A 25,556-nucleotide genomic window follows, 5' to 3' on the forward strand; every position below is an offset into this window, starting at 1 on the left:
AACACATATATAATCAAACAGTATACAGTAACCATTGGAAATGTCCTAGTTTTCTTTCTATCATCACAGAGCGACTTCCAGCCCAAGTTCAAAGACATAAAAATTAACATGATATGGATACACGTGCAAAAGAAAATTGGCAATGCATCTGTTGTGCAGTGAGAATGCAGACAAATCAAGTATACATGCATCCAGCACAATTCCACAATTTCCATGCTTAGTATTATCTCATTCTTTCCAACCCCCTGTACTTCACATTAAAGAGTTCAAAGTTTTAACTTCACCAGTTCCCCCCATTTCCACTGTTGGACCCAATCTGTGCAATGTTCTCTTTTCCAAGGCTACCAGCTTCTCAATAAGAGATACTGCTAAAACAGTTCCAGGATCAGCCAATTGTGATACCAGCTTTCAAGTCTGCAAACTCAAGTCTGTATTATTTACATTTTAAAGTAAAACTAATTAACAACTTTTGTTGCCAAATACTACTTTCTTCCCCCTTCAGAATTCCATGTATTAATACACTGAAGCAGTATCCTGACTGTTTTACAACAGGATTGTTCTGACATCACTTTCAGGGAGAGAAGCTGAACACAAAAGAAAAGTCAGATCTTCTAGCATTCACGGTTTCTAGCAGAGCTGCCAGGAGATTGTAATGGTCAGAGCTACAAAACATCCCATCCCAAAATTCCATCAAGGCTACAACTACAGAAATCTGGCCCACAGATTCCAACCCTACAAGATGCATCACCTACACCAAACTGCTACCACAAAGACAAAACTCTCATGATTTTGAGAAGGTTGCTGCACTGGGGTCCCAAATCCTGTTTGGAGGCACCAGGCCTTGAAGCATCCCCCAGTAATAAACAATTTGATGGCAGATGAGAAGACACATATTTTAATTCTTCTACTTAACCTGCTTCACAATCACTGGCAGGTCGTTCTGCCTCTCTGCAATACGCTTCCTATCTTAGTCTGTTGCACATGCAGATGCAAGTTATTTTGGGTCACAGATGAAATCTTGAAGTCAGACAGCTTAAATCCCACTTGTCTGGACCAAGGTTTGCACAACAATCCTTGATCTCTTTGGAAACTCTAGGATATACTGCATTGAACTGGTATTTCCAATGTAAGATTTACAGTGAGTAAATGGCTCCATAGCTTAGTATGCCGACAAAAGAAATTGTATCATTTTAGTGGGAAATACAGTCAAAAGCATAAAATGAAATGATTTCAGTTTAAAAAAACAGAAGAATACACAAAGCTGTTGGCACTGTTTTTTCTTTTCAGATGTTATTTCTAAACACGTGAGTATCATGCTAACTGGAATGCCAGCACTGGCTAACACTGCTTTTTAGTTAAATATTATATATAACATTAAAAGTTAAACATTAAAATGCAGTTGCTGAGCGGAAGAGCCAGCAAGAGACCAATCATCTCGGGTACAAGGCTGCAGAACTGAAACAGTCCTTCACGGCTGTTTTCTCCCCGCACATTTGTATTCACTGACAGCTGCACAAAACACATTTTTCAAGCAGTGGAGTGTTGACAAAGGGAAGTGCCTGACTTTGTTTTTGTCCTGGAACTTCCTACAGCTGACTTCAGGTATCTTTAAACAAGTTGCACTGCACTTCAATGAGAAGGCTGCCTCTAATGTATTGGTTACATAATACACAAAACTTTGAGCTTTTCAACTTTCTAGCGACATAGATGGGCAGCCAAACACAACAGACAATGAGATGTTCAGATGATAAAATCGCAAAGTTCACATGGCCTACTCTAGCACATGTGGTCTTCTCTAATGAGTTAACCTCACCCTATCAACAGAAGGCAAGAGGAGAATAATTTCAGCTGTAGTTATATCACAGTGCAGAGTGTTGAGTCTAAGATGCATTCATAACTATAGTTGCAACAGTCACTACTGCTGCAGAAATCACTTAGTCCCCATTCTAAGAACACCCCAAGCTGATGCAATTCATTAGCATTTCCCAAATTGAACTTTTTATTTGGGAAGTTTTCTGCTTCTACACACCACAGAACAGCTTCTGCTTTAGACATACAATGGCAGGTGCCAAGAAAATCACAGTGTAACTGTGCGTGTAGTTAAAATGCTACCATTTTCTTCCTCAGTTTCTGAAGTCGCTTCTTTGGGAAGTTCACTTGGTCGTTTAAAGAATTAAAGTGAAATGCAGAGGAAGGGGTTTGGTTTGGTATGGAACAACAACACACTTCTTTTAATTCAAATTTAAACTAATTTTAATTAGAAGTTACAGTCAAGTCATAGCATAGCAGTGTAAATTCATAGCTGCCTTATCCCATACAAATTCTTCCATCAGCTATGATACTCCAGAGCACATCGATAACACAAATTGATGCAGGGTAAGTTCCTGGTCTCTGATTAGTCTGGGTAACAGACTGGAAAGAGGAGTAAGCAGTCAGCCAATGGCTTTCATCAATTCCCAGTCATAGAGCAGCCCAAAGAAAAGGAAATTTTTGTATCAAAAACAAACAAAAAAACAACCTGCCCTCTGCAACAACAAAAACACCACGAAAAAAAACCACCAAACGGGAAGTGTGAGCTTCTTCCTCATTCTAGTTAAATCAGCTCTGGCGTCTAAACAAAATAAGCACTCCAGATGCACTTGTACACCCTTCACTTGTCAGCCTGGAGTCACTTGCCCTCTGAAAATCCAGGCACCTTGGGAAGCCAAGGGGAGTTCTGCTAAGAGCAGGGTCAGAATATCAACCACTGGGGAAGAAAACGGACATGCACCAAGCACTTCCTTCCAGACAGGCAACAGGAGCATTCATTTAGACCCCGTATTTCCATAGAAATTATCCCTTTTCAGTTCCACAGGATTTAACTTTTGCATCATGCAACACTTTGGCATTACTGCCTGCATGACTGTTTAAATGGGAACTAATGATATGCTGCAGTTTGAGGAAGTACGCCTTGCATTCAAAACAGAACAGATCTGCATTTGCAGTTGCACTCAGTTCTTCTGAAAGCTTCAGCTTGTTGCAAGCTTTTGATTTTAACTCTCATCTTCTGCTTGCCAACATGGTCTGAGACTGAGAGCACACCTAGAGGTAACTCAGCTTGTCAAACTACTGGAAAAGGTCCACCAAAGAACTGAGTCTATTGACAGGAGGGGGAAAAGAAAGAATCAGAACACATTGCATGCACAGAACAACACTGCATGAAGCAAGATCTCTCTGTACATACAGCAACTCTGAAGAACTCAAGAGATCAATATGTATTTTTTCCTGACTCCTCTATTAATGAATTTCTGCCTGTCACAACTACTCTGATATCCTAAGAAAATAAAGAACTTCAGTTTCAGCTTGCTTTCTTGTCTTCCTTCATCAGGTATGGAAACAATTTGTTTTTCCCTTGACTGTTTCCAGTAAGGTTGCTGATGACTGCAGAGGCCAGTTTCCGCTGACCAGACAAGGACATGGAACTCTACAACCAAGCTGCTCCCTGATTCCATCCCTGAAAGCTCCCTTGGGACAAAATGATGAGATGTGACAAGCACAGCACAGGCTGGATTTCAGCAGCCATCACCTAACTACATTGCAGGTGCTGGTCACTTACAGTTAACAAGCATCTAATCCATTTGGTATTTTCTCATGTTGACGTTCTGTGATTTTTTTCTTCTCCTATAAGAACTGCCAATATACAACATCAAAACATCACTTAAGCAATAATTTGACTACTTAAGGAATATTTTAGGTACAGGATCTAGAAATGTTTACATGAATCCCCAGCTTTTGGTAAGCAAAAATTATATACGGCAATCCAGAGAAGTGCTTGAAAATTTAAACCTGACTGGAATTAGGAATTCGTGCCTTTAAATATCCAGGGACAAGTCATGTGCTTTCCTTGGACATGCTATATATTTAATTTTAAATAAGGCTTCTTCAAAACAATTTCTAATCGTGACTTCCTTTGTAAAATAATCTCTGCCAAATATATATATCCTTCAAATAGGGTGAAAACACAATCAAAAATGATGATGTATTAGAAAGATACTACTCGCATTCCCCCCCAGAAACAGCAGCCAGGCACAATAACAACCATTGAAGATTTGTATCACAGTGACTAGTAAGATTTCTGCCAGCTGACACTGTGCTGTCCACCCCATATGAGAGTGTTTCACCAACCAGCTTCTGGGATGAGACAAAGTAACACGGTGCTTTTACAGAGTAGCTCCAGCTCCCATTCTAAGACAGCCCAAAACAAACCACTCTTGCTGACCTTTAGCATTATGTAGTAAAATTAAACTTCAAGAAATCAAAGCTTCTGGAATAAGGACAGACTGCATACTATAAAGTAACTATGTCTCTGCTACAGCATCAGAGGCATTATTGCAACTGACTCATATAGACAAGAATTAAACCCGTCACTGTTCTCTCCAGTGGGGATGAGGGAGGTAAGTTTTGTTTGGATATATCCTTCCCCCCCTCCCCCCTTTTACTTAAGGCCAAAACATATTAAGAATAATGCCATACTTCCCACTTCTGTGCTTTCAGCTCCAGATGGGCTGGAACCCTGATCCATGCAAACAGAACAGTCACATGATTTCCTCCCTGCCTGCTCAAAAGAAATGGAAGTTAAACTATCCATATACATACATACATATATATATATATATATTTAAAATCATCTAGCTTCAGGTAGAACTAAGCCTAAAACCAAAGTGGGAAGAAAGTAAGCAAAGTTCATTTTAAAACTTTATTTGCTCTAATGCAGGAGCACTGAGATAGAAGAGACCAAAAGGTAAATTTCTGTTCCACTCTGTCCAATTGCCTTGGCCTTGCCTCATTAGTTGGGCTGAAGTGCACCAAAACTGAACTTACATCATGCAAAGAATAAGAAGAAATAAGATTTGTTAAGGCTGTGTAACTGGTCAGTCTCATTTCCCCAGAAAAGATTTCCCAACAAAGATGTAGCTTCAACATTACATTCATAGTTATGCATTAGAAGTGCTCAGTGTGTAAAACTGAACTATGGAAACTTGAAATGGAATTAGGCCTAACGGACAACCAATGCTGTCTCAGCATACATGGCTAACAAAGAATATATTTATCACTACCCAATTCACCCTCATTGACAATTACGTTAATCAACAGAAGAATGTGTCTTCTGCAAGCCTAACAACACAAGTTCTCAGGGAAATGCCTTCACGAAGAGAATCATGCCTCTGAGGAAGAAACAGGAGACAAACATTGGCAACTGGCCCACCAGAATATGGCAATGACTAAATTACAGGTCTTAACTTTTGCAGAGTTTCTCTTTGGTGTACGTTCCTCCTTTCTATTAACAGCATTCATGTGAAACCCTGGGCTCACAGCAAGGGGCCTACAGGGCAATGCCTGCACAGAAATCGCCCCACCACACCGCTCCCAGCTTCTGCTTTGCTCATTCCTCAGGGGAGGTCAGAATACACGGGGGGTACTTAATGCCACAGCTGACGTGCCTGATTTTAGCATTAAGCTCTGATGAAGACACAGTGCCTCGCGTTTCACGCCTGGCAGAGCGAAACCCTCCACTTCCCCCACAGCTTCACTGAGCACCCACTTCTCAGGCAGCAGCAAGTCACTCAACAGGAAAGTTTGCGATAACGCCGGGCCCCAGGCCCAGGCTCTATTTGCACAGGCGATTTGCTGCCTCCCTTCCTGCAGCCAGCACACCTTGTTCTCCTCACACCTCCAACACCACGAGCACTCTGATGCAGCGCAGGTCAACTACCTACGTTCAGACTTCATATAAGCCACCACAGAACAACCGGCTCGAGGCCCCGAATCCTCCCCTCGGAGCACCACGGCAGCGCCCGGCAGAAAGCCAGGGGGATGCTACGGCGGGAGGGGCACGACCGGCCGCACTCTGCCAGCCCGGGGCCGGGCAGCCTCCACCCGACCGCGGGGCTCCCCCGGCACCGCTCCCCCGCTTTCAGCCGCCCCGCTCAGCCCCAGGCCCAGGGGGCGGCCGCAAGCTCCCGCACAGCACCGAGGCCCCGATCCGCCGCCCTCTGACAGCCCCTGCTCGGCCACCGCCCCGCCCGCCCCTCCCTCCTCCGGCCACCCGAGCGTGGAAGCGAGAATGAGGCGACCGTCCCGACCCGCTCCCGCTGCACTTACCCGGCTACGGCGTACCTCCTCGCACCGGGCGCGGCGGAGGGGATGACAGGGAAGCCGGCTTCCCGAGGGAGGGCCAGGGCCTGACCGCCCGGCACCGCCCCGTCCTGTCATGGGGCGGGAGCCGCGCCGTGACGGCAGAGGCGTGGGGAGGAGCGGCCGCGGGGCTGGGCCGTGCCGGGCCGTGCCGGGCGGAGGAGGGCTGCGGGCCCGGAGCCGCGGACAGGGGGCGCTGCCGGGTGCTGTTCGGGGTGTCCGGGCGTGGGCTTCGCGCTGCGGCCTCCGGTGGGCAGCGAGGATTCAGAGTCGTAAAGGTTGGAGAGACTGCTGAGATCATCTAGTGCAACCAGTAGCCCACTGCCTCTGTAACACTACACTTCACTCAGTGACACATCCATGTGGTCCTTGAACACCTCCAGGGATGGTGACTCAACCACCTCACTGGGCAGCCTGTTCCTGCGCATCATCACTCGTTCTAAGAAGTGTTTCCTTATATCCAACCTGAGCCTCCTCTGGCACAACTTAAATACATTGCCTCTTGTCCTATTGCTTGTTACTTGGGAGAACCTGGCATTTATTGCCTCCATAATTGTTTGTTAGTGGAAAAAAACAAAACAAAACAAAAACACTGGAGGTTTAAGAATACAATATCAGTAAAAGATGCCGTAGTGTCAGGTGTTAGGGAAAAATGTGTATAACGAAACTACAGAACAATGAAATACAGTGCCATTATATTAATGTCCTTTGTGACCTTCAGTTTTGGTCATCATCTCCAAATGGGAGTGGAAACTTATAAGTAAATTGAAGGAATGGGAGATAAATATATTAAATATATAAATATAAATATATATGTATGTAAAGAAGTCTGGAAAAAAGTTGAATGAGGAGTGGCTGGCAGTACTGAGACTGTTTAGACTGGAGAAGAGGAGGCTCAGGGGAGACTTTATTACTCCCTACAACAACCTGAAAGAAGATTGTAGCAAGGTGGGAGTTTGTTGCTTCTCCCACTTAATAGCAATAGGATGAGAGGTGATGGCCGTAAGTTGCACTAGGGGAAGTTCAGGTTGGATATTAGGAAACATTTATTCTCAGAAAGATTGGTGAGGTATTGGAACAGGCTGCCCAGGGAGGTGGTTGTAGTCCCCATCCCCAGGGATGTTCATGAAACATGTAGCATTTAGGGACGTAATTTAGTGGGCATGGTGGAGACGAGATGAAGGCTGGACTGTGTGATCTTAGTGCTTTTCTTCTGTGATTCTATGCCTAAAAATCCCTGGGGCTAGGGGAGGCAGAGCTAGCAGCCAGACATGGGGAAACCTGGTCTCTCCTAACCCAGTTACTTGAGGGCATGGGATAGATGAACATCTAAGGCCTCCTTCACAGCAGCTGTGAATGTTCCTGGATCCTGCTCCAATTTTTAAAGGGAAAAACCCCAGGATCATGTGTTACCCAGTGCCCTGCAGGCTGGGATGCTTAACTTGTGAGATTAAATTAAATACTGCAAGGCAAACCCTGTGATATGGATGACTGGGAATGATGTCTCTTCTGCAGCACCCAGCCTTGGACCAAGGAAGCTGGGAAGAGTGATTGTCCTTCTCCTCCCTTTGAGCTGCCTCACAGGTATGAGTGTTTATTTCCCTGTGCCCCCCAGCCCCTTTGCTGGCAGGGCAGTACGAGAGGCTGAAAAACTGAAGCATCCTTGTCTCTGTACAGAACTGCCCAGCAGCAACTGAAATGACAATGTGTTAGCAACATAGTTTTTTTCTCCTAAATCCAAAACACAACATCATATAAAACACTGAAAAAAAATCAACTCTGTCCCAACCAGGACAACAGCATAGCCTACAAAACTGCCATATCTACATACATTTATATTAACAGATGCTTGGAGACGTCCAGCCTTACCTTTATAAATTACAGTTGTTAAGAAAAAGCATTCTGATATGCTTATTTTCTATCTTGATATGGGAATGTTCACCTCTTCATTCCGGATTTAGTACGTTGCTTAGATTAGCAATGATCTTAATGCAGCTACATGCATGGGAAAATTTTCCCTCTGCACCATTGAAACAGTGAAGTTAATCCAGGATTATCCCACTAGATGGTGCACTAATGAGAGGGTAATGCACTTCCTTTCTGTATTAAGGCCTTGCCTTGATTTTTACATCCAAGTTTGGATCATAAAATCTCCATTGACTGAGCATAGCCACTCCTACTTATAGTAGCCTCAGCTAGGCTCACTGTCATTTTTACCTCAGAAAACAGTGATTTCAAAGAAGTACTTCCAATTTAAAAATAAAAGGAAAAAGAAGTGCCCTGTTATTGCCCCCGTTACTCTTACTAATTATCTGCAGATCGCCGCTTCTTTTTTAGCTTGCAGATAACACACTCATCTATGTTCATTCTCACTCTATGGAAATAGGTTAGCTGAATGATGGAGTCTGGAGACACTGTGTGTTTTATGGACAAAGTATTTCTCACATGCTGCTAGCTCATTTAGCATCTACGTTTCATTGTTAAATATCTAGAAAACCTTGTGATATTATTCTTTAATGTAATTGGTTCCTACAAATAAGGGTACAAAATATCCTTAAAACAGCACTAGAAAAATGTGCTTTGTATTACAGTTAAAACAGCAGTATTATTTCAGGTTTTTCATTATTTCCTTTGCTCACAAATAATAGTGTTTACGACCATTTGCAATACATGGGCAGGAGCTCTAGAAAAACCACCTCTAAGTGTAATATTCAGAGATGCTGGAAAGGAGTGCTGCTAGAGAATGTTATCTATAAACTGATGACATCATCAGCATATTGCTAGAGACCCTCATCTGTGTTACCTAGGAATTGAGCTCTGAACTGTTTGTTCATCCACTTGCAGACCACATTTCCTATTGCTTTTGGAGCATGATCAGTTGATTACACAAAATGGTGAAAGCTCTGGAAAAAGAAAGGATAAATATTGAGACTGTGGTACATATAGATTTGGCAGAGAGGGTACCCTGACTATTCAGCAGATATTGCTTAAGATACCCTGGATATTCGCTGACTCTGAAAATCAGCATTTCATATCTCTGCTATTGTGTGTAAAATTGAACCAATGGGGTGTCACTTCAAAAACATTCTGTTTATATTACATATGGTATCTGATATTTGAAAGAGTTTGAAATTAGATCAGCACTGTGTGATTTGGAAGTGACATTCCTTCCTGCTCTCCCAGTGCATGAGCCAATGGTCTGCTCCACCTTCCTGACTCCTTCCTGGAGTTCTCTTGCTTCTACAGGCCCCAACCTGTGAGCACATGTAGCCAGCAAGGCGTTGTCCCAGAGTGCAGGTGATGAGTACAGGGTGGCACAGGCATTGGAGCTGCTGGCGAAACTGGGGCTGGGCAGTCACTCCTGACCAGCTCTGCATGCCTGTTTGATGCACAACGAAACAATAAGGAGGAAATGCATCCCTATCCTCACACTCCTTACAAGTGTCTTCTCTCCCAGACGTGAGCAGCGCGTAATTTACCTTACAGGCAAATCTCATTCTTGGCTATTGTATTTCACTTGTGCACCACTGACATTAGATATGGAAAGCTATGCTGCCCATATTTGCCTGCAAATCCTGGTCTTTAGTTAAGAGGTTCCTGGAAATAAAAAGTTCTGCTCCCTTCAGGCAGACCACTTTAACGTGATGAAGAGTTATGCAGGGCATAAAATTAAATGTCAATATTTTATTCAGATAAAGAAATAGAGACTTATGGAAGAACATACATAAAAAGAAAAAAAAAATCTGTGGAATTTGAGGTCAGCATCTAGATGTGATAGAATTAATATCTCTTCATTTTGAAAATGAGTTAATTGTTGAGCAGCTGATCTCCACCATTTTACAGCTCATCTATATCATTATCATTTTACAGTTCATAATTACCTTCACTGCTTTTTGAAACCGTGGAGGAAAAATGCACAAAGGAATCATGAGAGAATTTAGACATCCAAGGTAAGGAGTAAGAGGAGGGGTTATAAAGATGATGAAAGCATGAGTTATGATTGCTGCAAAATGCAGTGACAGAGCAAGGCAGCAATTGTGGCTGCTTCCAGACCTGTCTCACCAGTTTGCTCTAGCTCTGTACGTGCTCTCTCCATTGTCCCAACCTGTTTAACCAAAAGGAGATCTAGCAAGAATCACCTCATAGGATGTGCTAATCCTTCTGCTGTAACATAGAAAATGATAATCCATCAAGGGAACAATGCTCATCCTCTTCCATAGAGGAAAACTATAAAGACAGACTATGCAATGGGACTCCAAAAAGAAGTGGCTAATTGAATATGTTTATGATATATACCCTCTCAAATCTAGTGAGGATTGGCAGAAAATATCTCAAAAATCTACTGGAAACTCAGTGGAAGCTCCCTTTCTGAATTTCTTCGGCTGCTGTGAATTCAAGAGAAAAAGGTGTTAATGAAATGTGTTTTTAAGATACCCACATGACACAGTTCGGTTTGAGGCTTGCAGATTTCCATATAACTAAATGTCTAAACTTCTGTAAGATGGCACTGCTTATGCTAGGTACCCAAACAGGGACATCTAGTGCTGTTTTAGATACCCAGCTATGTTTCACCTGCCTCTATGCCTGTGCTTCTTCTGAGCTGAATTCTAGTCCTTTGTAGTCATCTCAGATTCCCTAAGGCATCTTTGGTACAACCAGGCAGCTGGTTCACATTCCAGATATTTACTAACTACAGGCAGAGCCATTCTGGTTATAATTATAATCAATTTAGACATTTACTGTAGTCATAGAAACCTATGCTCATTAAGTTTAAGAGCCTTAATCTTGAAACTCAAGCCACAGTCTAAGACTTTAACTACAAATATTGATTTCATACAAATTTCTGTGATATTCTGTCACCTGTATTTCCCTATGAATCTGATTCCACTTTTCTTTCCTTAGCCTGGTTACTGGCTTTGGTATGCTAACTGCACAAACTCTACAGACGTGTGCAGTAGGGTGCGAGGTTTCTACCTTTTCCTACTGAATGAGTAGACAGAAGAACAGTAGAAAAGTCTTTGTATTCCATCCTAAGAAACAATGAAGATTAATACAGCAAATGGGGGGAGTATCAGACACTAAGAGATGGATGTGAGATAGAATGACACTCTGACTGCAGACATAAGTCTTCATAAATGTCTTAGCTTAAAAGCACTGACAGCTTATGGTCACTCTCAAACGTAACTCTAAGAAGAACTCTTCTTTCTCTTCTCCTTCCTCCATAAAGTTTGAGCTTTTATTATCTTGAATACCAATATATATATATTTCTGATTGGGGTCTTATGAGTGTAGACAAACAGTACTAAGTTTTGAAATGATCAGATGTCGAAGAGATTATAGAATAGTTGAGGAAACTCTTGCCATGCAGAAGTCTTAACAGTATGACAAAAAAGAGCAAAAGGTGTTTTGCCATTTAGTTTATTACATACATTCATACATTAAAATATATAGCTGCTACAACAATCACTTTATTGCCCTGATTTCCTACAGAGTATCAGCTGTACAGTTCCTCTCTTCTGTTCTTATACATGTGCCCATGTAGGACTGATTCAATTGCCTACTAAATTTAGTAAAATATTAATCAGTCTATTCAGAAAATTGTTGGGTCTCTGCTGGTCTCTTACTATTAGTTACATTCTTTCTGTAGCTGTTTCTTCTTCTTTCAGTGTTTGTCACATAGAAAATGCGCAGCTGACTACAAGATGAAATGACATTCTTTCAGAAGACCATAATAATTCGAACAACATTAAAGCCTAATAATAGTTTTACATGCCATTAACAGGATAAAATGATGAAATTATTACTGTAATTATTTGTATGCCTATTAATTCTTTATAAAAGATTCGCTATTGCTTGCTACACTTTTTTTTTCTTATAAAATGGTCATAATATTGAGGCAGGAAATTATATATTATATGTAGTACAGAATTTTACAATTCAGCTTGCTGCTTCCTGAACAGAGATCACAGCTGTCTATATATTTAAAATTGGCCTATGAAACCACATACACATAAACATAACTGAAGAAAACTGAGAAGCTGCACTGACACTTCATGCACAGCTCAAGTATGTAAGCACATGTTATGTCTGTAAGCAGACCTACTTCTTTGGAATCAATCAAACAAACAAAAAAGCATGAGGAATCTTAGGGGGAAAATAAAAACGAATGGCAGCAAAGAAAAAGTACCACTAAAATTATTAACAGTTTGAATACCCCATGCAACTCCTTTCCTCCCTCTCTCCCCTTCTACTCCCTTTACACTGGAGGAACGGAAAAGATACAAAGGGCAATAAGGATCAGTCATGGAGCAGTCACTTTGCACATACAGATTAAACAGGTGAAGATTCCATGGGTTTGAAGAGATTTTATCAAGGAATTTAGGATGCATTTCCCATACACAACATCTGGCTCAGTAGCAGGCTAGGAAAATTAAGTTAAAAATATCACATTGACGTTTCTCTTCCTCTGCTGTTGTCCACTACCATAGTTAAGGGTTTTATCTTACCTGTAGTTGCATCCCTATACTTTTTTGTACTTAAAAAATAGCATATACTCTTTGTAACTTACTACATCAACATTACCTACTTTGTTTATATAAAAAAAGTATCTTCAGAGACAGGCAACAATTTTTTCAGTAACAGTATGGACAGGGTCCTATTTTGCTGCTGACTATAGACACGTTTCAAACACTTGTTAGTATCACATAGCAAAGTCAAGACTAACAAGGCGTGTGTGCTTAGATAAATGTTGTGGACAGTTATTCTCAGAACAACATGCCTATTTAAACCTACGATTTGCCCAATCCAGTTGTTTTAAGAACAATGAAAAACTAGCAAGCTGGATGATTCATAGCATTCATGAGGAATGCCTAAACATAGCCTAAAATATTTACCACGGTGCATGAGAAAGCTCTGGTCATTACTGTTACAAGTCTACTCTTGATGACCTGGAACTAAAGATCCCCTGAGTTAAGACTAGTTTCACAGCTTTCCTGAACCACAGATAGGAAAATACATAGATCAAGGGATTGCAGGCAGAATTAAAGTATGCAAACCAAATGAGGATGTCAAACAGAACTGGAGGAGTGATGAAATTCAGAAGGCTGTCTACCATGGTGTCAATAGTAAAGGGCAGCCAGCACAGTAGATAGATTCCTACAGCTACCCCAAGAGTCTTTGCTGCTCTCCTTTCACTTCTGGATTCTCTTCTGTGTAGGTGAGCCCCAAAACTTTTATTCATGCTGTTTATCAATTTGGCTTGTTTGTTAGCAACAGTAAATATCTTTACATATAAAACTATCATTATGAGGCAAGGGAAGAAGAATACTGGGAAATTCAACCACCCCCAGAGCTTGTTGAACAGCAGCTGACAGCTACCAACACAGGGTACATCTTGCAAAAAATGGCCCAACCCTTCTGCAATCTCTTTAGTGTACAGGAAGACAGAGGTATAGACCAAGGGGACTGCCCACCCCACCCCAATGCACATGCAGGCCACTTTTAGGGTAAACTTAGTGGGGTAGAGCAGAGGGTTACAAATTGCACAGTGCCGATCTATGGAAATGAAACACAGGTGAAATATGGAGGTCAGGCAAAAGAGTGTGTCCAGAAAGGTATGCAGTTTACAGAAGTCATCTCCAAAATACCAGCAACTCTCTACAGACCGGATAGTGCTGAAGGGCAGCACAGTCAATCCCAGGAGCATGTCAGCCAAGGCAAGGGAGAGGAGCAGAAAGTTGGTGGCAGTGTGCAGGGCTTGGAAATGGGAAACTACAATGACAACGAGTAGGTTCCCCAGCACCGTAATCAGCGTCCCTAAGGCACAGGCCAGGTAAATGGCCAGCTGCACCCCAAACGGATGCAGGGTTCTGTGACAGGAGCCATTCACCTCATAGCACAAGGCGATGAGCATCCCCTTCTCCACACTATGGCCCTGGGCTGAGCCCATGGCAGGCCCTGTGCCCATTTGGGTTAGCCACAAGCCCGGAAAAGGATTCAGCTTCCAGTGGAGCTGCCAAATGACTTCCTGCAAAAAGGTGTTTAAAAGGCAGATTAGAAGGAGAGATGCCTTTTAATCAAATACTTTTATTAAAGCTATTAAACAGTTTGCATATTTCAAGTGAAAAAAGAATGAGCTTATAATATCACTTTTGTATCTCTTGAAGATTCAGATCAGCATGTTCAATTTTTGTTGCAACAGTTTTCCTGCATTTTTGACTTGATTTTCTGTCATCCAAAACTGTGAGTAGTGTAGAGAATGCAGCACATCTGTGTAAGTAATAAGCAAAGTGAAGTTCTGCCATAGAAGGAAAAATATTGCTGAGTAACAGGCATTGTGAGCCAAAGCTCATGGAATATTTTAAAGCTGACTCTAATATCATAGCACACTGATTCCTGTGTATTTCCCTGGAAAGGAGGTTCCAATTTAGTTGTGAATCTTTTTATTAAGTAGAAAGTGAGAAGTGATTTTTATAAAGTAACATCTCACTGCAAAAGTAAAACCTGCATGGCGCATTTCTCGGTCTACAGTTTCCTAGCTATGGGCATACACATGGATATCTGCTGAGGTGATGGCAAATATTCAGCAAGGCAAACACAAATATTGCTATATGCCACAGAGACTGACACTGTCTCATACTTGTGACATTGCTATTTAAGCTTTATGCTTAAGTTACTTAAGTTTTAAATTGAGCTGTACCAAACACACGATATTAGTGGATTATAATGGGTTGTTCCAGTAGTTTTTTACTAAATCAGATAATTGAATTGTACAGTTTTTAACAGCGACAGTTAAAAACACAATATTTTTCTCAGTGTATTCTTTCTTCCTTAAAATGACTGCTGTAATAGCTGGATAATATAATCACCTTTCCCATACTTCCTAGCATCGATAAAGCTCTTAAATTGGGAATACTTACGGTGAGATAGCTCTTTCCATGCTACAGGAGCTGTACTGCAGTGTATTGAAATCCTTTTCCACGTACATCCATTGTCTGAGTGGAAAACGTGAGATCAGTCAACGCCTTATATAAACCAGATGGAGTGAGTGTCCCTGTAGGTGGCTGTTATGCCTCAGGGACATAGAGGGACTGTTGTGTACTTGGCAAAAATTGCCATTTTCTAAAATGCAGTTCAAACACACAAATGCTCAGCTGCTGTTGAATATCTGAAGGTTTATCTCAAGGTTAGTATCTGTATTTTCTTTCTTAGGATGCCTCTGAAAGAAGATGCAGCTAATGCTACCTCATCATGGGGTGCCGCTGATCTTCACACCATGGAGGCTTCCAAGAGCAGTGTGGACATTAAAAATCCCAGTGCATTAAAGTATAAATTAGGCATAGTTCAGTGAAGGACTGCACTTAACTGGACACGTTTCAAAGAGAAATGTTTCTCCTTTTCCTACGTCCATGTTTTAATAAATGAACATTTATGTTAAGATTGTTAGAGGCTTTTGCATAGCTTTAATATTTCCAATAGCTTTTTTGTACTCTGTGTTCTAGTATTCCCATTAATTTTTATTCTTCCTATATTTTATATGTAATAAAATACCATTCTCACTCAATCCCCTTGTCATTCAAATTCTAAGTGAATGTGAATTATGAACTTGTGAAAATACCCATCAGCTAGCTATCATGGTGCTCCTGAACTGATTATTGCCACCTTGAAAGAGACAGGTGTGTAACAAAACAATCTCAGCTTGCCCTTCCTGCACACATCATTTGCTTGACATCTGGTGGTATGAAAAGAGCTCATGATTAAGAAAAGACTCAGACAGTGACAATGTGTGCCTTTATAGCTTTAAACAGGAAGAGCTTATTAACAGGAATCAACTCTGAAAGTAATAGTCCTATCATAAAATGAAAACTGCCAATGATTCTCAAAATGTTCTTTCCTCTTCCTCTTTCAGACAAAACTGCTGGATATAATCTCAGACTGAGTTTTTGTTAAATGTATTACATAGTCTGGTAGCCAGCAGAAAAAAAAGAAAAACCAAAAAATATAGGAGGAAAAGTGTATTATCTGGCATAGTTCAAACTCCTGCAGTGAAGACAGGCATAGACCAAGATCTTTTTTATTGAAACTGCTGTACGTAGGTGCTAAGTTTTTCTAGGTAACCTCTAAATCTGAACTCCTTAAAATAGAACAAGGCAGTTTCAATGGATTATGGACTAGGACAGACATCATTATTGCCCCTATACTGTGATTTTTTTTCTCACAGTTTCAAAAAGAATGAGTTCAGTATCCTAAAATAGAAAATAAAGAATGAGAAGGTGATACGCTTGCTAAAATGGCCTACATTGCACTACTGAACATAAACCCCCAATCTTCTGCCTATTGTGGAACCTACTCTCCTTTGTAATGGTGTGAAATAGTTGTCTTTGAAGAAGTCTTCATACCATATATGAGTGTTTCATCATTACTGGAAATTTGCTGATGTGTATGTAGTGAAAATTCTCACCCAATGCAGTCTAAGATCATACTAACATGCCATTCATAGCAGACAGGGTTCTCCACTGGGTACAACATATCTCTTTTCTCCTGGACTGAGGACTCCACATCTGGATGCAGTACTCCAGGCGAGTTCTCACCAGTGGTGAGAGAGGATCACCTCCCTCAACCTGCTGGCCACGCTTCTCTTAATGCAGCCCAAGATGTGTTGGCTTCCTGGGCTGTGAGGACACATCACTGGCTAATGTCCTGCTTTCCAGCCACCATTACCCCCTTACTGTCTTTTTTGGCAGGGCTGCTCTCAATCCTTTCATTCTTCAGTTTGTATTGGTATGGGGGTTGAATTGACTGAGGAGCAAGACCTTGAGCTTGGGTTTTTTGAACCTCATGAGATTCACCTGGGCCCACTGATTGGCATTCCATCCCACTGTTGTGTTGGCTGCACTCCACTGCTTGGTGTCATCAACAAACTTTTTGAGGGTGCACTCAGCCCCACGGTTGATATTGCTGATGAAGGTATTAAGGAGTATTGGCCCCATCACCAGCCTCTTCTAATCTCCATCCAGACACTGAGCAATTGACCACTACTCTCAGGATCAACTTGCAGCCAGTTATTTGTTCACTGAACAGTCCTTCCATCAAATCCATATCTTTACAATTTGGAGGGAAGTGTGCTGTGGGATACCATATCAAAGGTTTTACTGAAGTTGAGATAGAGGACATCAGTGGCTCTTCCTGAGTCCATTGATGCAGTGACACCATCACAAAAGATAACTGGGTAGGTCAAGCAGGATTTGCCTGTGGTGGAGCCATGATGGCTCTCCAGTATCACCTCCCTGCTTTCCATGTGCCTTAGCATAGCCTTAGTACACAGGTGAGACTGACAGGTCAGTAGTTTTCAGGGTTATCTTTTTTACCCTTTTGTGGATTTTATTTCAGAGTTCTAGCTTTTTTTTTTTGCTATTTTTTTTTCTTTCTTTTTTGCTTTTTTTTTTCCCTTGTCTGGAGAGAAGATGGAAAAAAACTGATTAGCCTTTGTTTATATGGCAAATGCAATACCTTCGAAGAGGAGCAGGTCTGTTACCCTGCTATTTCTGCTGTCCCATGTTCAAACATCTGATGCACTGGAGCAAGTACATGTATGGACTGTTAATGTAGCTCAGAAAGGTGAAGACCTATTTGCTCTTTCAGAGGTGATCTAGCCACATAATTTGTGCTGATTTTAATTATATATGGTGATTCAAATATTTTTACGATACAGGTGATAACATCCTTCATTAAGAAATTATCCTTAATAATATCTTCTAATATTCTTTAGCGAGCACTTAAGAGGAGTTTTGCTATTTATAACCCAGCATTTGTTTAATTTGTTTTATACCTATTCCTCCCCACCCCTTCCCCCCACTACAGGGTTTTATAGAATACACCTGTTTCTATACAACTAGAGACAAAGTATTTCATCTGTCTGTCTTGTGTTCTCAACTGTACTTCAAGTTGTTTTTTTCCCCTTTGTGCCAGCCCAGCTTCAGTTAGACAAATTCTCTGTCTCAGAGCTAGCCAGCAAAACATGCTTAAATATCTGTCCTGTTCCTAGAACACAAAGTTTTCTTTGGTGCTCTTTTCCCCATTATTGCATTTTGGAGGAAACGTTTAATTAAAATATATCCAAAACCAACCCTGCTTTTATACAAGAATGACCAGAATTTTCTCAGTTCGTATATAGTTAAAGACTGATGGCTGTCCCTTGAGAAGTTACTCATTGTTTGCCACTCCATTTTTCTCTCCAGTGCCTCTAAGATGCTTTGTTGCTGCTGCTGCCTTGAAGAGACACACACGTACAACCAGCCCACTGGGTAGATGATTTGGTTTGGTTATGTGAAAGGAAGAATAAATATATTATTTTAATATATTATGTTCACAGCTGTACCCGACCCTTTTGTCAGGAGTGTCATAGAACTCTTACTTAATTTCCATGAAGCTGAATAAAATATCTGTGGGTGGGTGGGGCTGGGGGAGAGGGAGGCTCTTTGGGAAAGACATTATAAATTGGATACAGACTATTGAGCATTAATTTTGGAAATACTATGGCAGGATCTCAGGGAAATTGCCATTTGGATTTTTGTGTTGTTGCTCATCTCCAAAACATACAGACGTGCCTCTAGATCCACTGTTACATCAGTGATCTGGTGCTAAACACCTCCTAAGTGTTCTACGCTATTAAAGCACAAAATAGGGATCAGCAGAGATCTTGTAAAATTGTTCTATACGTTAGAAAACGTTCAGCTAGTGCTTTTGAAACCCAGGGATTCAATTTTATTTCATTTTATATCCCTGTACAAATAAAAGCAAAATAATACAAATGTCAGTCTTTTTCTTTAAAAGTGCTTTTGCAGGTAGGCTCCACAAGGGGGAAGGAAACCCTTTCACACAGTTTATTTAGGGATGTGACACAAACGATGGCAAAAAGAGCAACCCCCATCCCCTCACCTCCACACCCTCCGAGGCAATGTTAGCTCCTGCTGGAATCATTCACAGCTAAAATTAAAAGAAGAAGTAAAAAACAGAAACTCCAGTGGTTCTGGTTGCTGTCCCAAGGAGAGGAACAGCCTCACAGAATTTGCAATAAAACATGAAAAAAATGATTAAAGGGCTTACGTGTTTCAGAGGAAAAGGTTACTGTGATATTTATAGAGAGGAAATCTTGAAGAGATCTGCACTGCTTGCAACTGAATATAAATGTGTACCTCATAGAATTGAATGTGGCAAGCGTTATAGCAAAAACTTCAGGCACTCCAGCTTGCCTCTGGACTTCCAGGCATGGTCTGCAGAAACCACCTGTTACTCTGCAGCCCTCGGTTTCATGCAAAGAAGTGCTTGATTTAGCACCAGGTTAGCATTTGTGTTGTTTATGAGCAGGTGGAACAGCAAATGGCACTGTATCCTGCAAGCTCCTCCCTGTGACAGATCTGCAAGACGCCTTGTCCAGAAAACCTACTTTGGTAGTCCAGATCCAGCTGCAGGCAGACTAAGCAAATACTCCTTCGACATCCAAAGGCAAACACCAAATACACCCAAGGACAAGACACATTGAAGCCTCACAGATAGCCGCAAGCCATTTCCTGAGGATTCGCAGTCTGGAAGAGATGTAGGTGTAATATGTTGGGTTGACATGAAGGGTTTACGCAGTTTGCTAAAAAAAAATGCTGAAATTATCACTTAAAAATGTCTTTGACTGAATCATGTGTTAGCAGGTATCTAATATGTAGAAATATTTTTTGGAAATGCTTTAATGTGGAACCACAAACCTAATTGGATCCTAACATTAACACATTCCTTTTGAAGTAGCAAGGAGGAATTAGTACGTCAGCTGCACAGAGATGATCACTTATGATAGCAAACACTGTGAAGACCCTTTGAAAGGATATGTGGTTAGCCTTCAACACAAGCCCCTCATGGACTCCCACTCGTGCTGTCTGCAGATATGCACTTTTGTTTTCATGTAGATACTGGCTGATCTGATGGCACAGAAGTTCCTCTAAAGCAGCCACACTGAACTACATGCAGGCATAGCCTGGGACATCTGGTTGTGATACTGCCTCTGTAGTCTCCCTTATCACTTGTCATGAAACTCTCCCTGTTGACATCAGCACACTGAAGATGCTCTATATCATTTCAAACACTGCAAATTTCAAGGGATCAATTTCCAAAGGAGCAGAAGAAAGTCCCAGCATCTTCTGATATCATTCTAGTTGGTACCCTGGCCAATAAGTCATTGTGTAAAATGGCCTTTACACTTTACTGAAGCTGCCCCAGAGCTGGCCCTCAGGAAAGAACTGCAGTAGCAGAATAAGATTGAGTCTAGGTGATAGCATGAGATCTGGGCATTAGGGTTGGATTATGTTAAAGAGATCCAGCTTTCCAGAACCAAGCCATTGACCATAAGCAACCTGTGGCTCAACATCCTTGCTCACCCTGAGCACCACTTCTACTGTCTCGATGTTTCATTTAGGAGTCTTCACTGGTCTCTGGATACACACTGAGCAATTAAATGGGGCAATTTCTTATCCAACTTTTGGGTGCCTAAGTTTTTTCTGGCACCCAGTCCTTCTCTGTTCTCTGCTCTAACTCTTCAGCTACTGCCCACTGTGCACAAAGAGAGCATTTGCATCCACTGCCTCATGGTTCTTTTGTTTTTCTTGTTAGGAATGGTGAGTCTTACACGCCATCCCGGACAAGCCTGTGACCTTGCATCTCTTTCCTGACTCAAGTGTTTAATGGTGGAGGTGAAACTGGGGTTTACCAGATCCAAACTAGAATGTGTTCAGGTTTTCAAAAGTTCATTAAAAGATTCCAGCAAAATAAAATGAACAGCCATTGCTGCTGTGCCATACCAACATAGCAGTGATAAACCAAAAAGCAAATAAACACAAGGGTTGCTTTTTGGTAGTGCTTTATGTGGTGAGAGCCAGTAGCGGACTGATGGCTACCCAGCATTAGGTATTAGCAACAATTTAGGGTTTAAATACTTCTACAGTATGTCACAAGATTAGATTGTATGATTCATACTAGCACCTAATCAGCATTTAATCATTAGCCAATTTAATACAACAATTCAATGACATTCAGTTATAGCAAGTTTCACATGAAACTTACAAACAAGGTATTTCCAGGGGGAGATTTCTGAGTTCAGTTTCATGCCCAAGGACCTTCCTTTCTGGTAAGGTAATCAATTTTCCTTTCGTCAGCTCTCAGTGCTAATGATCTGCTGAAGATTTCTCATTTTCAGTGCTGATCAACAGTGCATTTCAAGAAGTCTACCCTGAGAGGCAACACAACTCAAGGGAATACTAAGAACAGGCAGTGGTCAGAAGCTCAAGTGGTTCTTCATTTAGGGCAGTACTTATAAGATCTTGAGACAATTAACTTTAGTCAGAAATCTTTCAATTTCTGGCTACAGTTCAGGTGAGGCAATCTTGAAATCTTCTCCCATCCATACAGTTCTGGTATTCTCAGACTGTATATTTCTGGTGCCTTTCAGGTCAGGCTACGAGGAGCCTAAGTTTTGGGTATAGTCAGGGAGTGCTTGATCATCCAAATTCACTGCATTTAAAAGGTAAAAGCACAATGGTGGCTTACACTGGGATTGTAGAGTGGTATTGTGAGTCTGCACCACCACAGAACCACAGCTAGAGGCTCCAGTTCTGTGTTCAGGTTTGCTGGAGTGAATCTTCAGTGAGTTCTTGGCTGGAATATTTTGTAGCACCTGGAGCCTGACATGGAAGCTAAGAAAGCACAGGGATGTACATAAATTGTGAGTAATACTCTCATTCCTGTGTACTATGCGTATGGGGGATAAAGGTTGCAAATCAGATTCTGCTGATTTCATAGGAAAAGAGCAACTTTGAGCCAAAATTACACTGAAATTCTACACACTGGGAATAACAGCAGACACTATACATCTGTACTTTAATGCCTTAGTCACAAAAGGTTGGAAATACTATCATCATACTGGTTTGGAATGTATTTTGCTTAGGAAATTATTGATGGTGAACCTCAAGAAAGACTTGCTGTATGCATGCAGAATTAGGTGAAACATTGTGTTCACGTACTTTATACTTCCTGAAATAGCTTAGGTAGAGATTCTAGAAAAATATAACTTTTGAAACAGAATCAAGGCAGTAATAGTCAGCACAGGTGGCAAAAAAATACTAAAATATTAAGTGTCTGATTTTATTAAGGGAATATTTGATAATTCTACAGTACTGAATTGTGAATTCGTACTGTACATTTCAGATTATTTACTGAATTATGAATACCAAGTAATCCACTTTTTAATCTTCACCTTTAGAACTGGTGTCAGTTGTAGAATCTACAACGTACTACTGTGACTAATCTTCAGATGAAAGTTTTGTTGTACGAAGTTGGGGGTTGAATATTTTGCCTGTTACAATATATTTAAATGCTTTTCGAAACCATGGGTAGAAAAAGCCATATATTAATGGATTACAGGTAGAATTTAAGTAACCAAACCAGTTTAGAGCATCAAACAAAGGGGAAGGAATAGAGAAATTTAAAAATGGATCAAGTAGGACTGCAGAAAAGCAAGGAAACCAGCATACTAAGAAAGCCAGCATTACTACACTCAAAGTCTTGGCAGCTTTCTTGTCTTTAATCTTAGAAAGTTCATTTTTCATATCACTTTTTCTGTGCTTGTGTGTCTGGCTCAACACACGTATGTGCTTTTGGGAGACTACAAAAATTTTAATGTAGATCCCTAACATAATACAAGCAGGAGCAAATAGGCCAACTGTAAATAAAACAATCCCCCAAGCTTTGTTGAACACAATAGGGCACAAGCCTGAGCATTTGACCAAACTTTCATAGCCCTCAATTCCAGAAGCATGAGCTTCTGAGAAAACAACACCAAAAGCAAATGCAGCTGGCACTGACCAACACACTACTGTTATTTGTTTTATGACAGCCATGGTCATTGTGCTGGAATAATGTAGAGGGTGGCAGATTGCATAAAAACGATCCACTGCAATGGAACAAAGGTGGAAAATGGAAACTAAGCAGAGCATCAGGTCAAAACTGTAATGAATTTTGCAGAACATCATCCCAAAATACCAGCAGTTCTCCACAGACCTCACCATGCTGTAGGGCATAATGGTAAAGCCCAACAGAAAATCTGTGACAGCCATGGATAAGATGAGAAAATTGGTTGGGGAATGAAGCTGTTTGAAATACAAGATGGAAAAAATTATGGCCATGTTCCCTGAGATGGTGAGAAGGATGGCTGCAGTCATGGAGAAATACAATACTCCTCGTACTCTTGGTGACCTAGAGCTGTCAGAACAGGACCTATTTTCAAACTCAGAGCAGTCAGTAAAATCTCTCGAGATGTTCATGGAAAACATAATAATTCTCTATCAGATTTTTCTACTGAATATGTAGCTCCGTAAGTAGATATAATTTTCACGAGTTTCCAAAAGATTCCATGTCCTAACATGAGAAGACAAGACAAAGTTAGACAAGAGCATGAATTACTGAGGAGAATGCAATAATTCAGAGATAAACTTTCTCCTGGTTTAATTATGTCAAATAATATATATAAAAAAAAACAAAAACAGAAACAGTTGAAAGCAAGCTTAATTATCTTCTAAATTAACTAAACTATATACAGCATCCAATTTATTTTATGCATTCCTTTGTATCTAGATTACTTTGCAAAATATTTTGTCATTCAAATAGACATTAATATTAATTGTTCTAAAGCATTAGAAGAAAAAGAAAAAAAAAAAAAAAAAAAGATGGAGAAACCCAAGTTCACTTCATCTCCAGATACTGTACAGAATTTATTTGTCTCTTCAACACTAGAACACTGATGTTTTCAAAAGGAGAAATGTTACGTCTGTTCACATCAGCTTTCCTGGAGATTTCAGTTGGTGAGCTATATTCTAAATGCTCATTATGTGAGTCAAAAATCAGCTGCCATCTCCCCCTTTTCAAGTTATTAATCATTCTAAACTCACCTTTTGTGGATTATAAAGTACTAACAAAGAATACATCTGATGGAAATCAGTTTCAATGCTTGTTTTGTATTATTATAGTTTCATTATCTGGAAGGGTTCAGACTTGCCTTGTTGCCTGAAGTAGATAGTGGTCCAGCTGTAATAGATATGTATGAATACACTTGTGGCTATTTTCAATAGTCAAAAAATTCCCTGTTTTTCTGCAGAGAAGCACACCCTTTTCTTCCTCATCTAATTCCTGTTAGTTCTGAAATAGAAGCAAAAAGAGATACTCTTCTCCACATAAGTTTAACCCACTCAGAAGTAACTTGCAAAACATTTTAGTCCACTGAATTTTCCAACAGGTATCACCCTGAAATGAAGAAAATACAGAAAGAGAGAACAAAATATTTAAATAGTCATTTGTTTTATAGACTAGCACTACCTGAATCTGTTTTGATAGTATCGTCAATAGATTCTTTAAGTAGATACTTTCTTGTTTTGTTGCTGTTATGCAGTACTACCACATGTGTAAAATGCAGACCATCTTTATACCTCAGTTCGGTTTAGTGAAATGTGGGAAATCATTTTGCTTTTATGGCTTTATGCTTAATTCCCAGGAGTTTTTAAGTTAAAAATATTTGTATAAGTTAGGGGTTTACAACAACAGGAGATAAACATAGCCAAGTATCTGAAATCCCAAGACCATTATTTCTGTTTTCTCTATTCATTTACCCTCATGCATTAGAGAGCTGCTTTGTTGAATTAAGGTAAATATAAGCCTCATCAAAGTTAGTCTTTAAAAAGTAATATTAAAGGCTAAGGCCTCCCGTAAGGAAGATGTAATCTTTTTTCATCTACTGTATTAGATGAAAATACATCTACTGCTCCTTAACTTTCAATTTGAAATAATTACTATTTCTAATGAAACTTGGAAATAAAATACCTAATAAATTTAAGATTATCATCTTGTAACTTAATGAGATGCAAGAGCACTGTTTCTTATTCTAGTTGTAGCACTAGCTTTTGTACTAGGTGCAGAACTTCCCTATATATTAGTAAATATTAAGATGTATAAAAAGAAGTGTTATTTTAGAACAATTTATCATCTGTCATTCAACAGCTTCTCATTTAAAAAGAAATAAAACCCAATAAAAGTAGTATTTATTTTCTTACAAGAAAAGACAAAATTAATTCACAACTCATCTGAATAAACTGAGTCTTCTGAGGTCAGAGGTGGATATTTAGATGTTAATGCTGGGTGAAGCTTGTATGGATGTATGGAAGATTCGTCACAAGTCCAAGCGCTAATTGTTGTTATTCAGCATACAGAGGATGGATTGCTATTGACTAATGGAGTACATCATGAAAAGAGGGCAGAACATTGTTTTTAAAACTGAGGGAAATGTTAGAACATTTAAT

The 25,556-nt window shown here is 40.4% G+C and overlaps 3 protein-coding genes across 3 annotated transcripts in view; all 3 read right to left on the bottom strand.

Moving 5' to 3' along the window:
• Positions 1-6,272, bottom strand: part of STX7 (syntaxin 7) — a 31,743-nt gene extending 25,471 nt beyond the window's left edge. The window contains exon 1 of the mRNA XM_072331950.1: positions 6,142-6,272. The gene's annotated coding sequence lies outside the window, so the exon portion shown is untranslated. The remainder of the gene's footprint in view (positions 1-6,141) is intronic.
• Positions 6,273-13,099: 6,827 nt separating this feature from the next.
• LOC140249924 (trace amine-associated receptor 5-like) lies at positions 13,100-14,122 on the bottom strand. The gene has a single exon (XM_072332201.1). It carries the CDS (start codon positions 14,120-14,122, stop codon positions 13,100-13,102), a length of 1,023 nt encoding a protein of 340 aa, XP_072188302.1.
• An 8,389-nt stretch (positions 14,123-22,511) lies between these two features.
• TAAR2 (trace amine associated receptor 2) lies at positions 22,512-23,540 on the bottom strand. The gene has a single exon (XM_072333353.1). The coding sequence runs from the start codon at positions 23,538-23,540 to the stop codon at positions 22,512-22,514; it is 1,029 nt and encodes a 342-aa protein (XP_072189454.1).
• Positions 23,541-25,556: the final 2,016 nt, after the last annotated feature.

This window comes from Excalfactoria chinensis, chromosome 3 (assembly GCF_039878825.1).
Source record: "Excalfactoria chinensis isolate bCotChi1 chromosome 3, bCotChi1.hap2, whole genome shotgun sequence".
Classification (NCBI taxonomy): Eukaryota; Metazoa; Chordata; class Aves; order Galliformes; family Phasianidae; genus Excalfactoria; species Excalfactoria chinensis.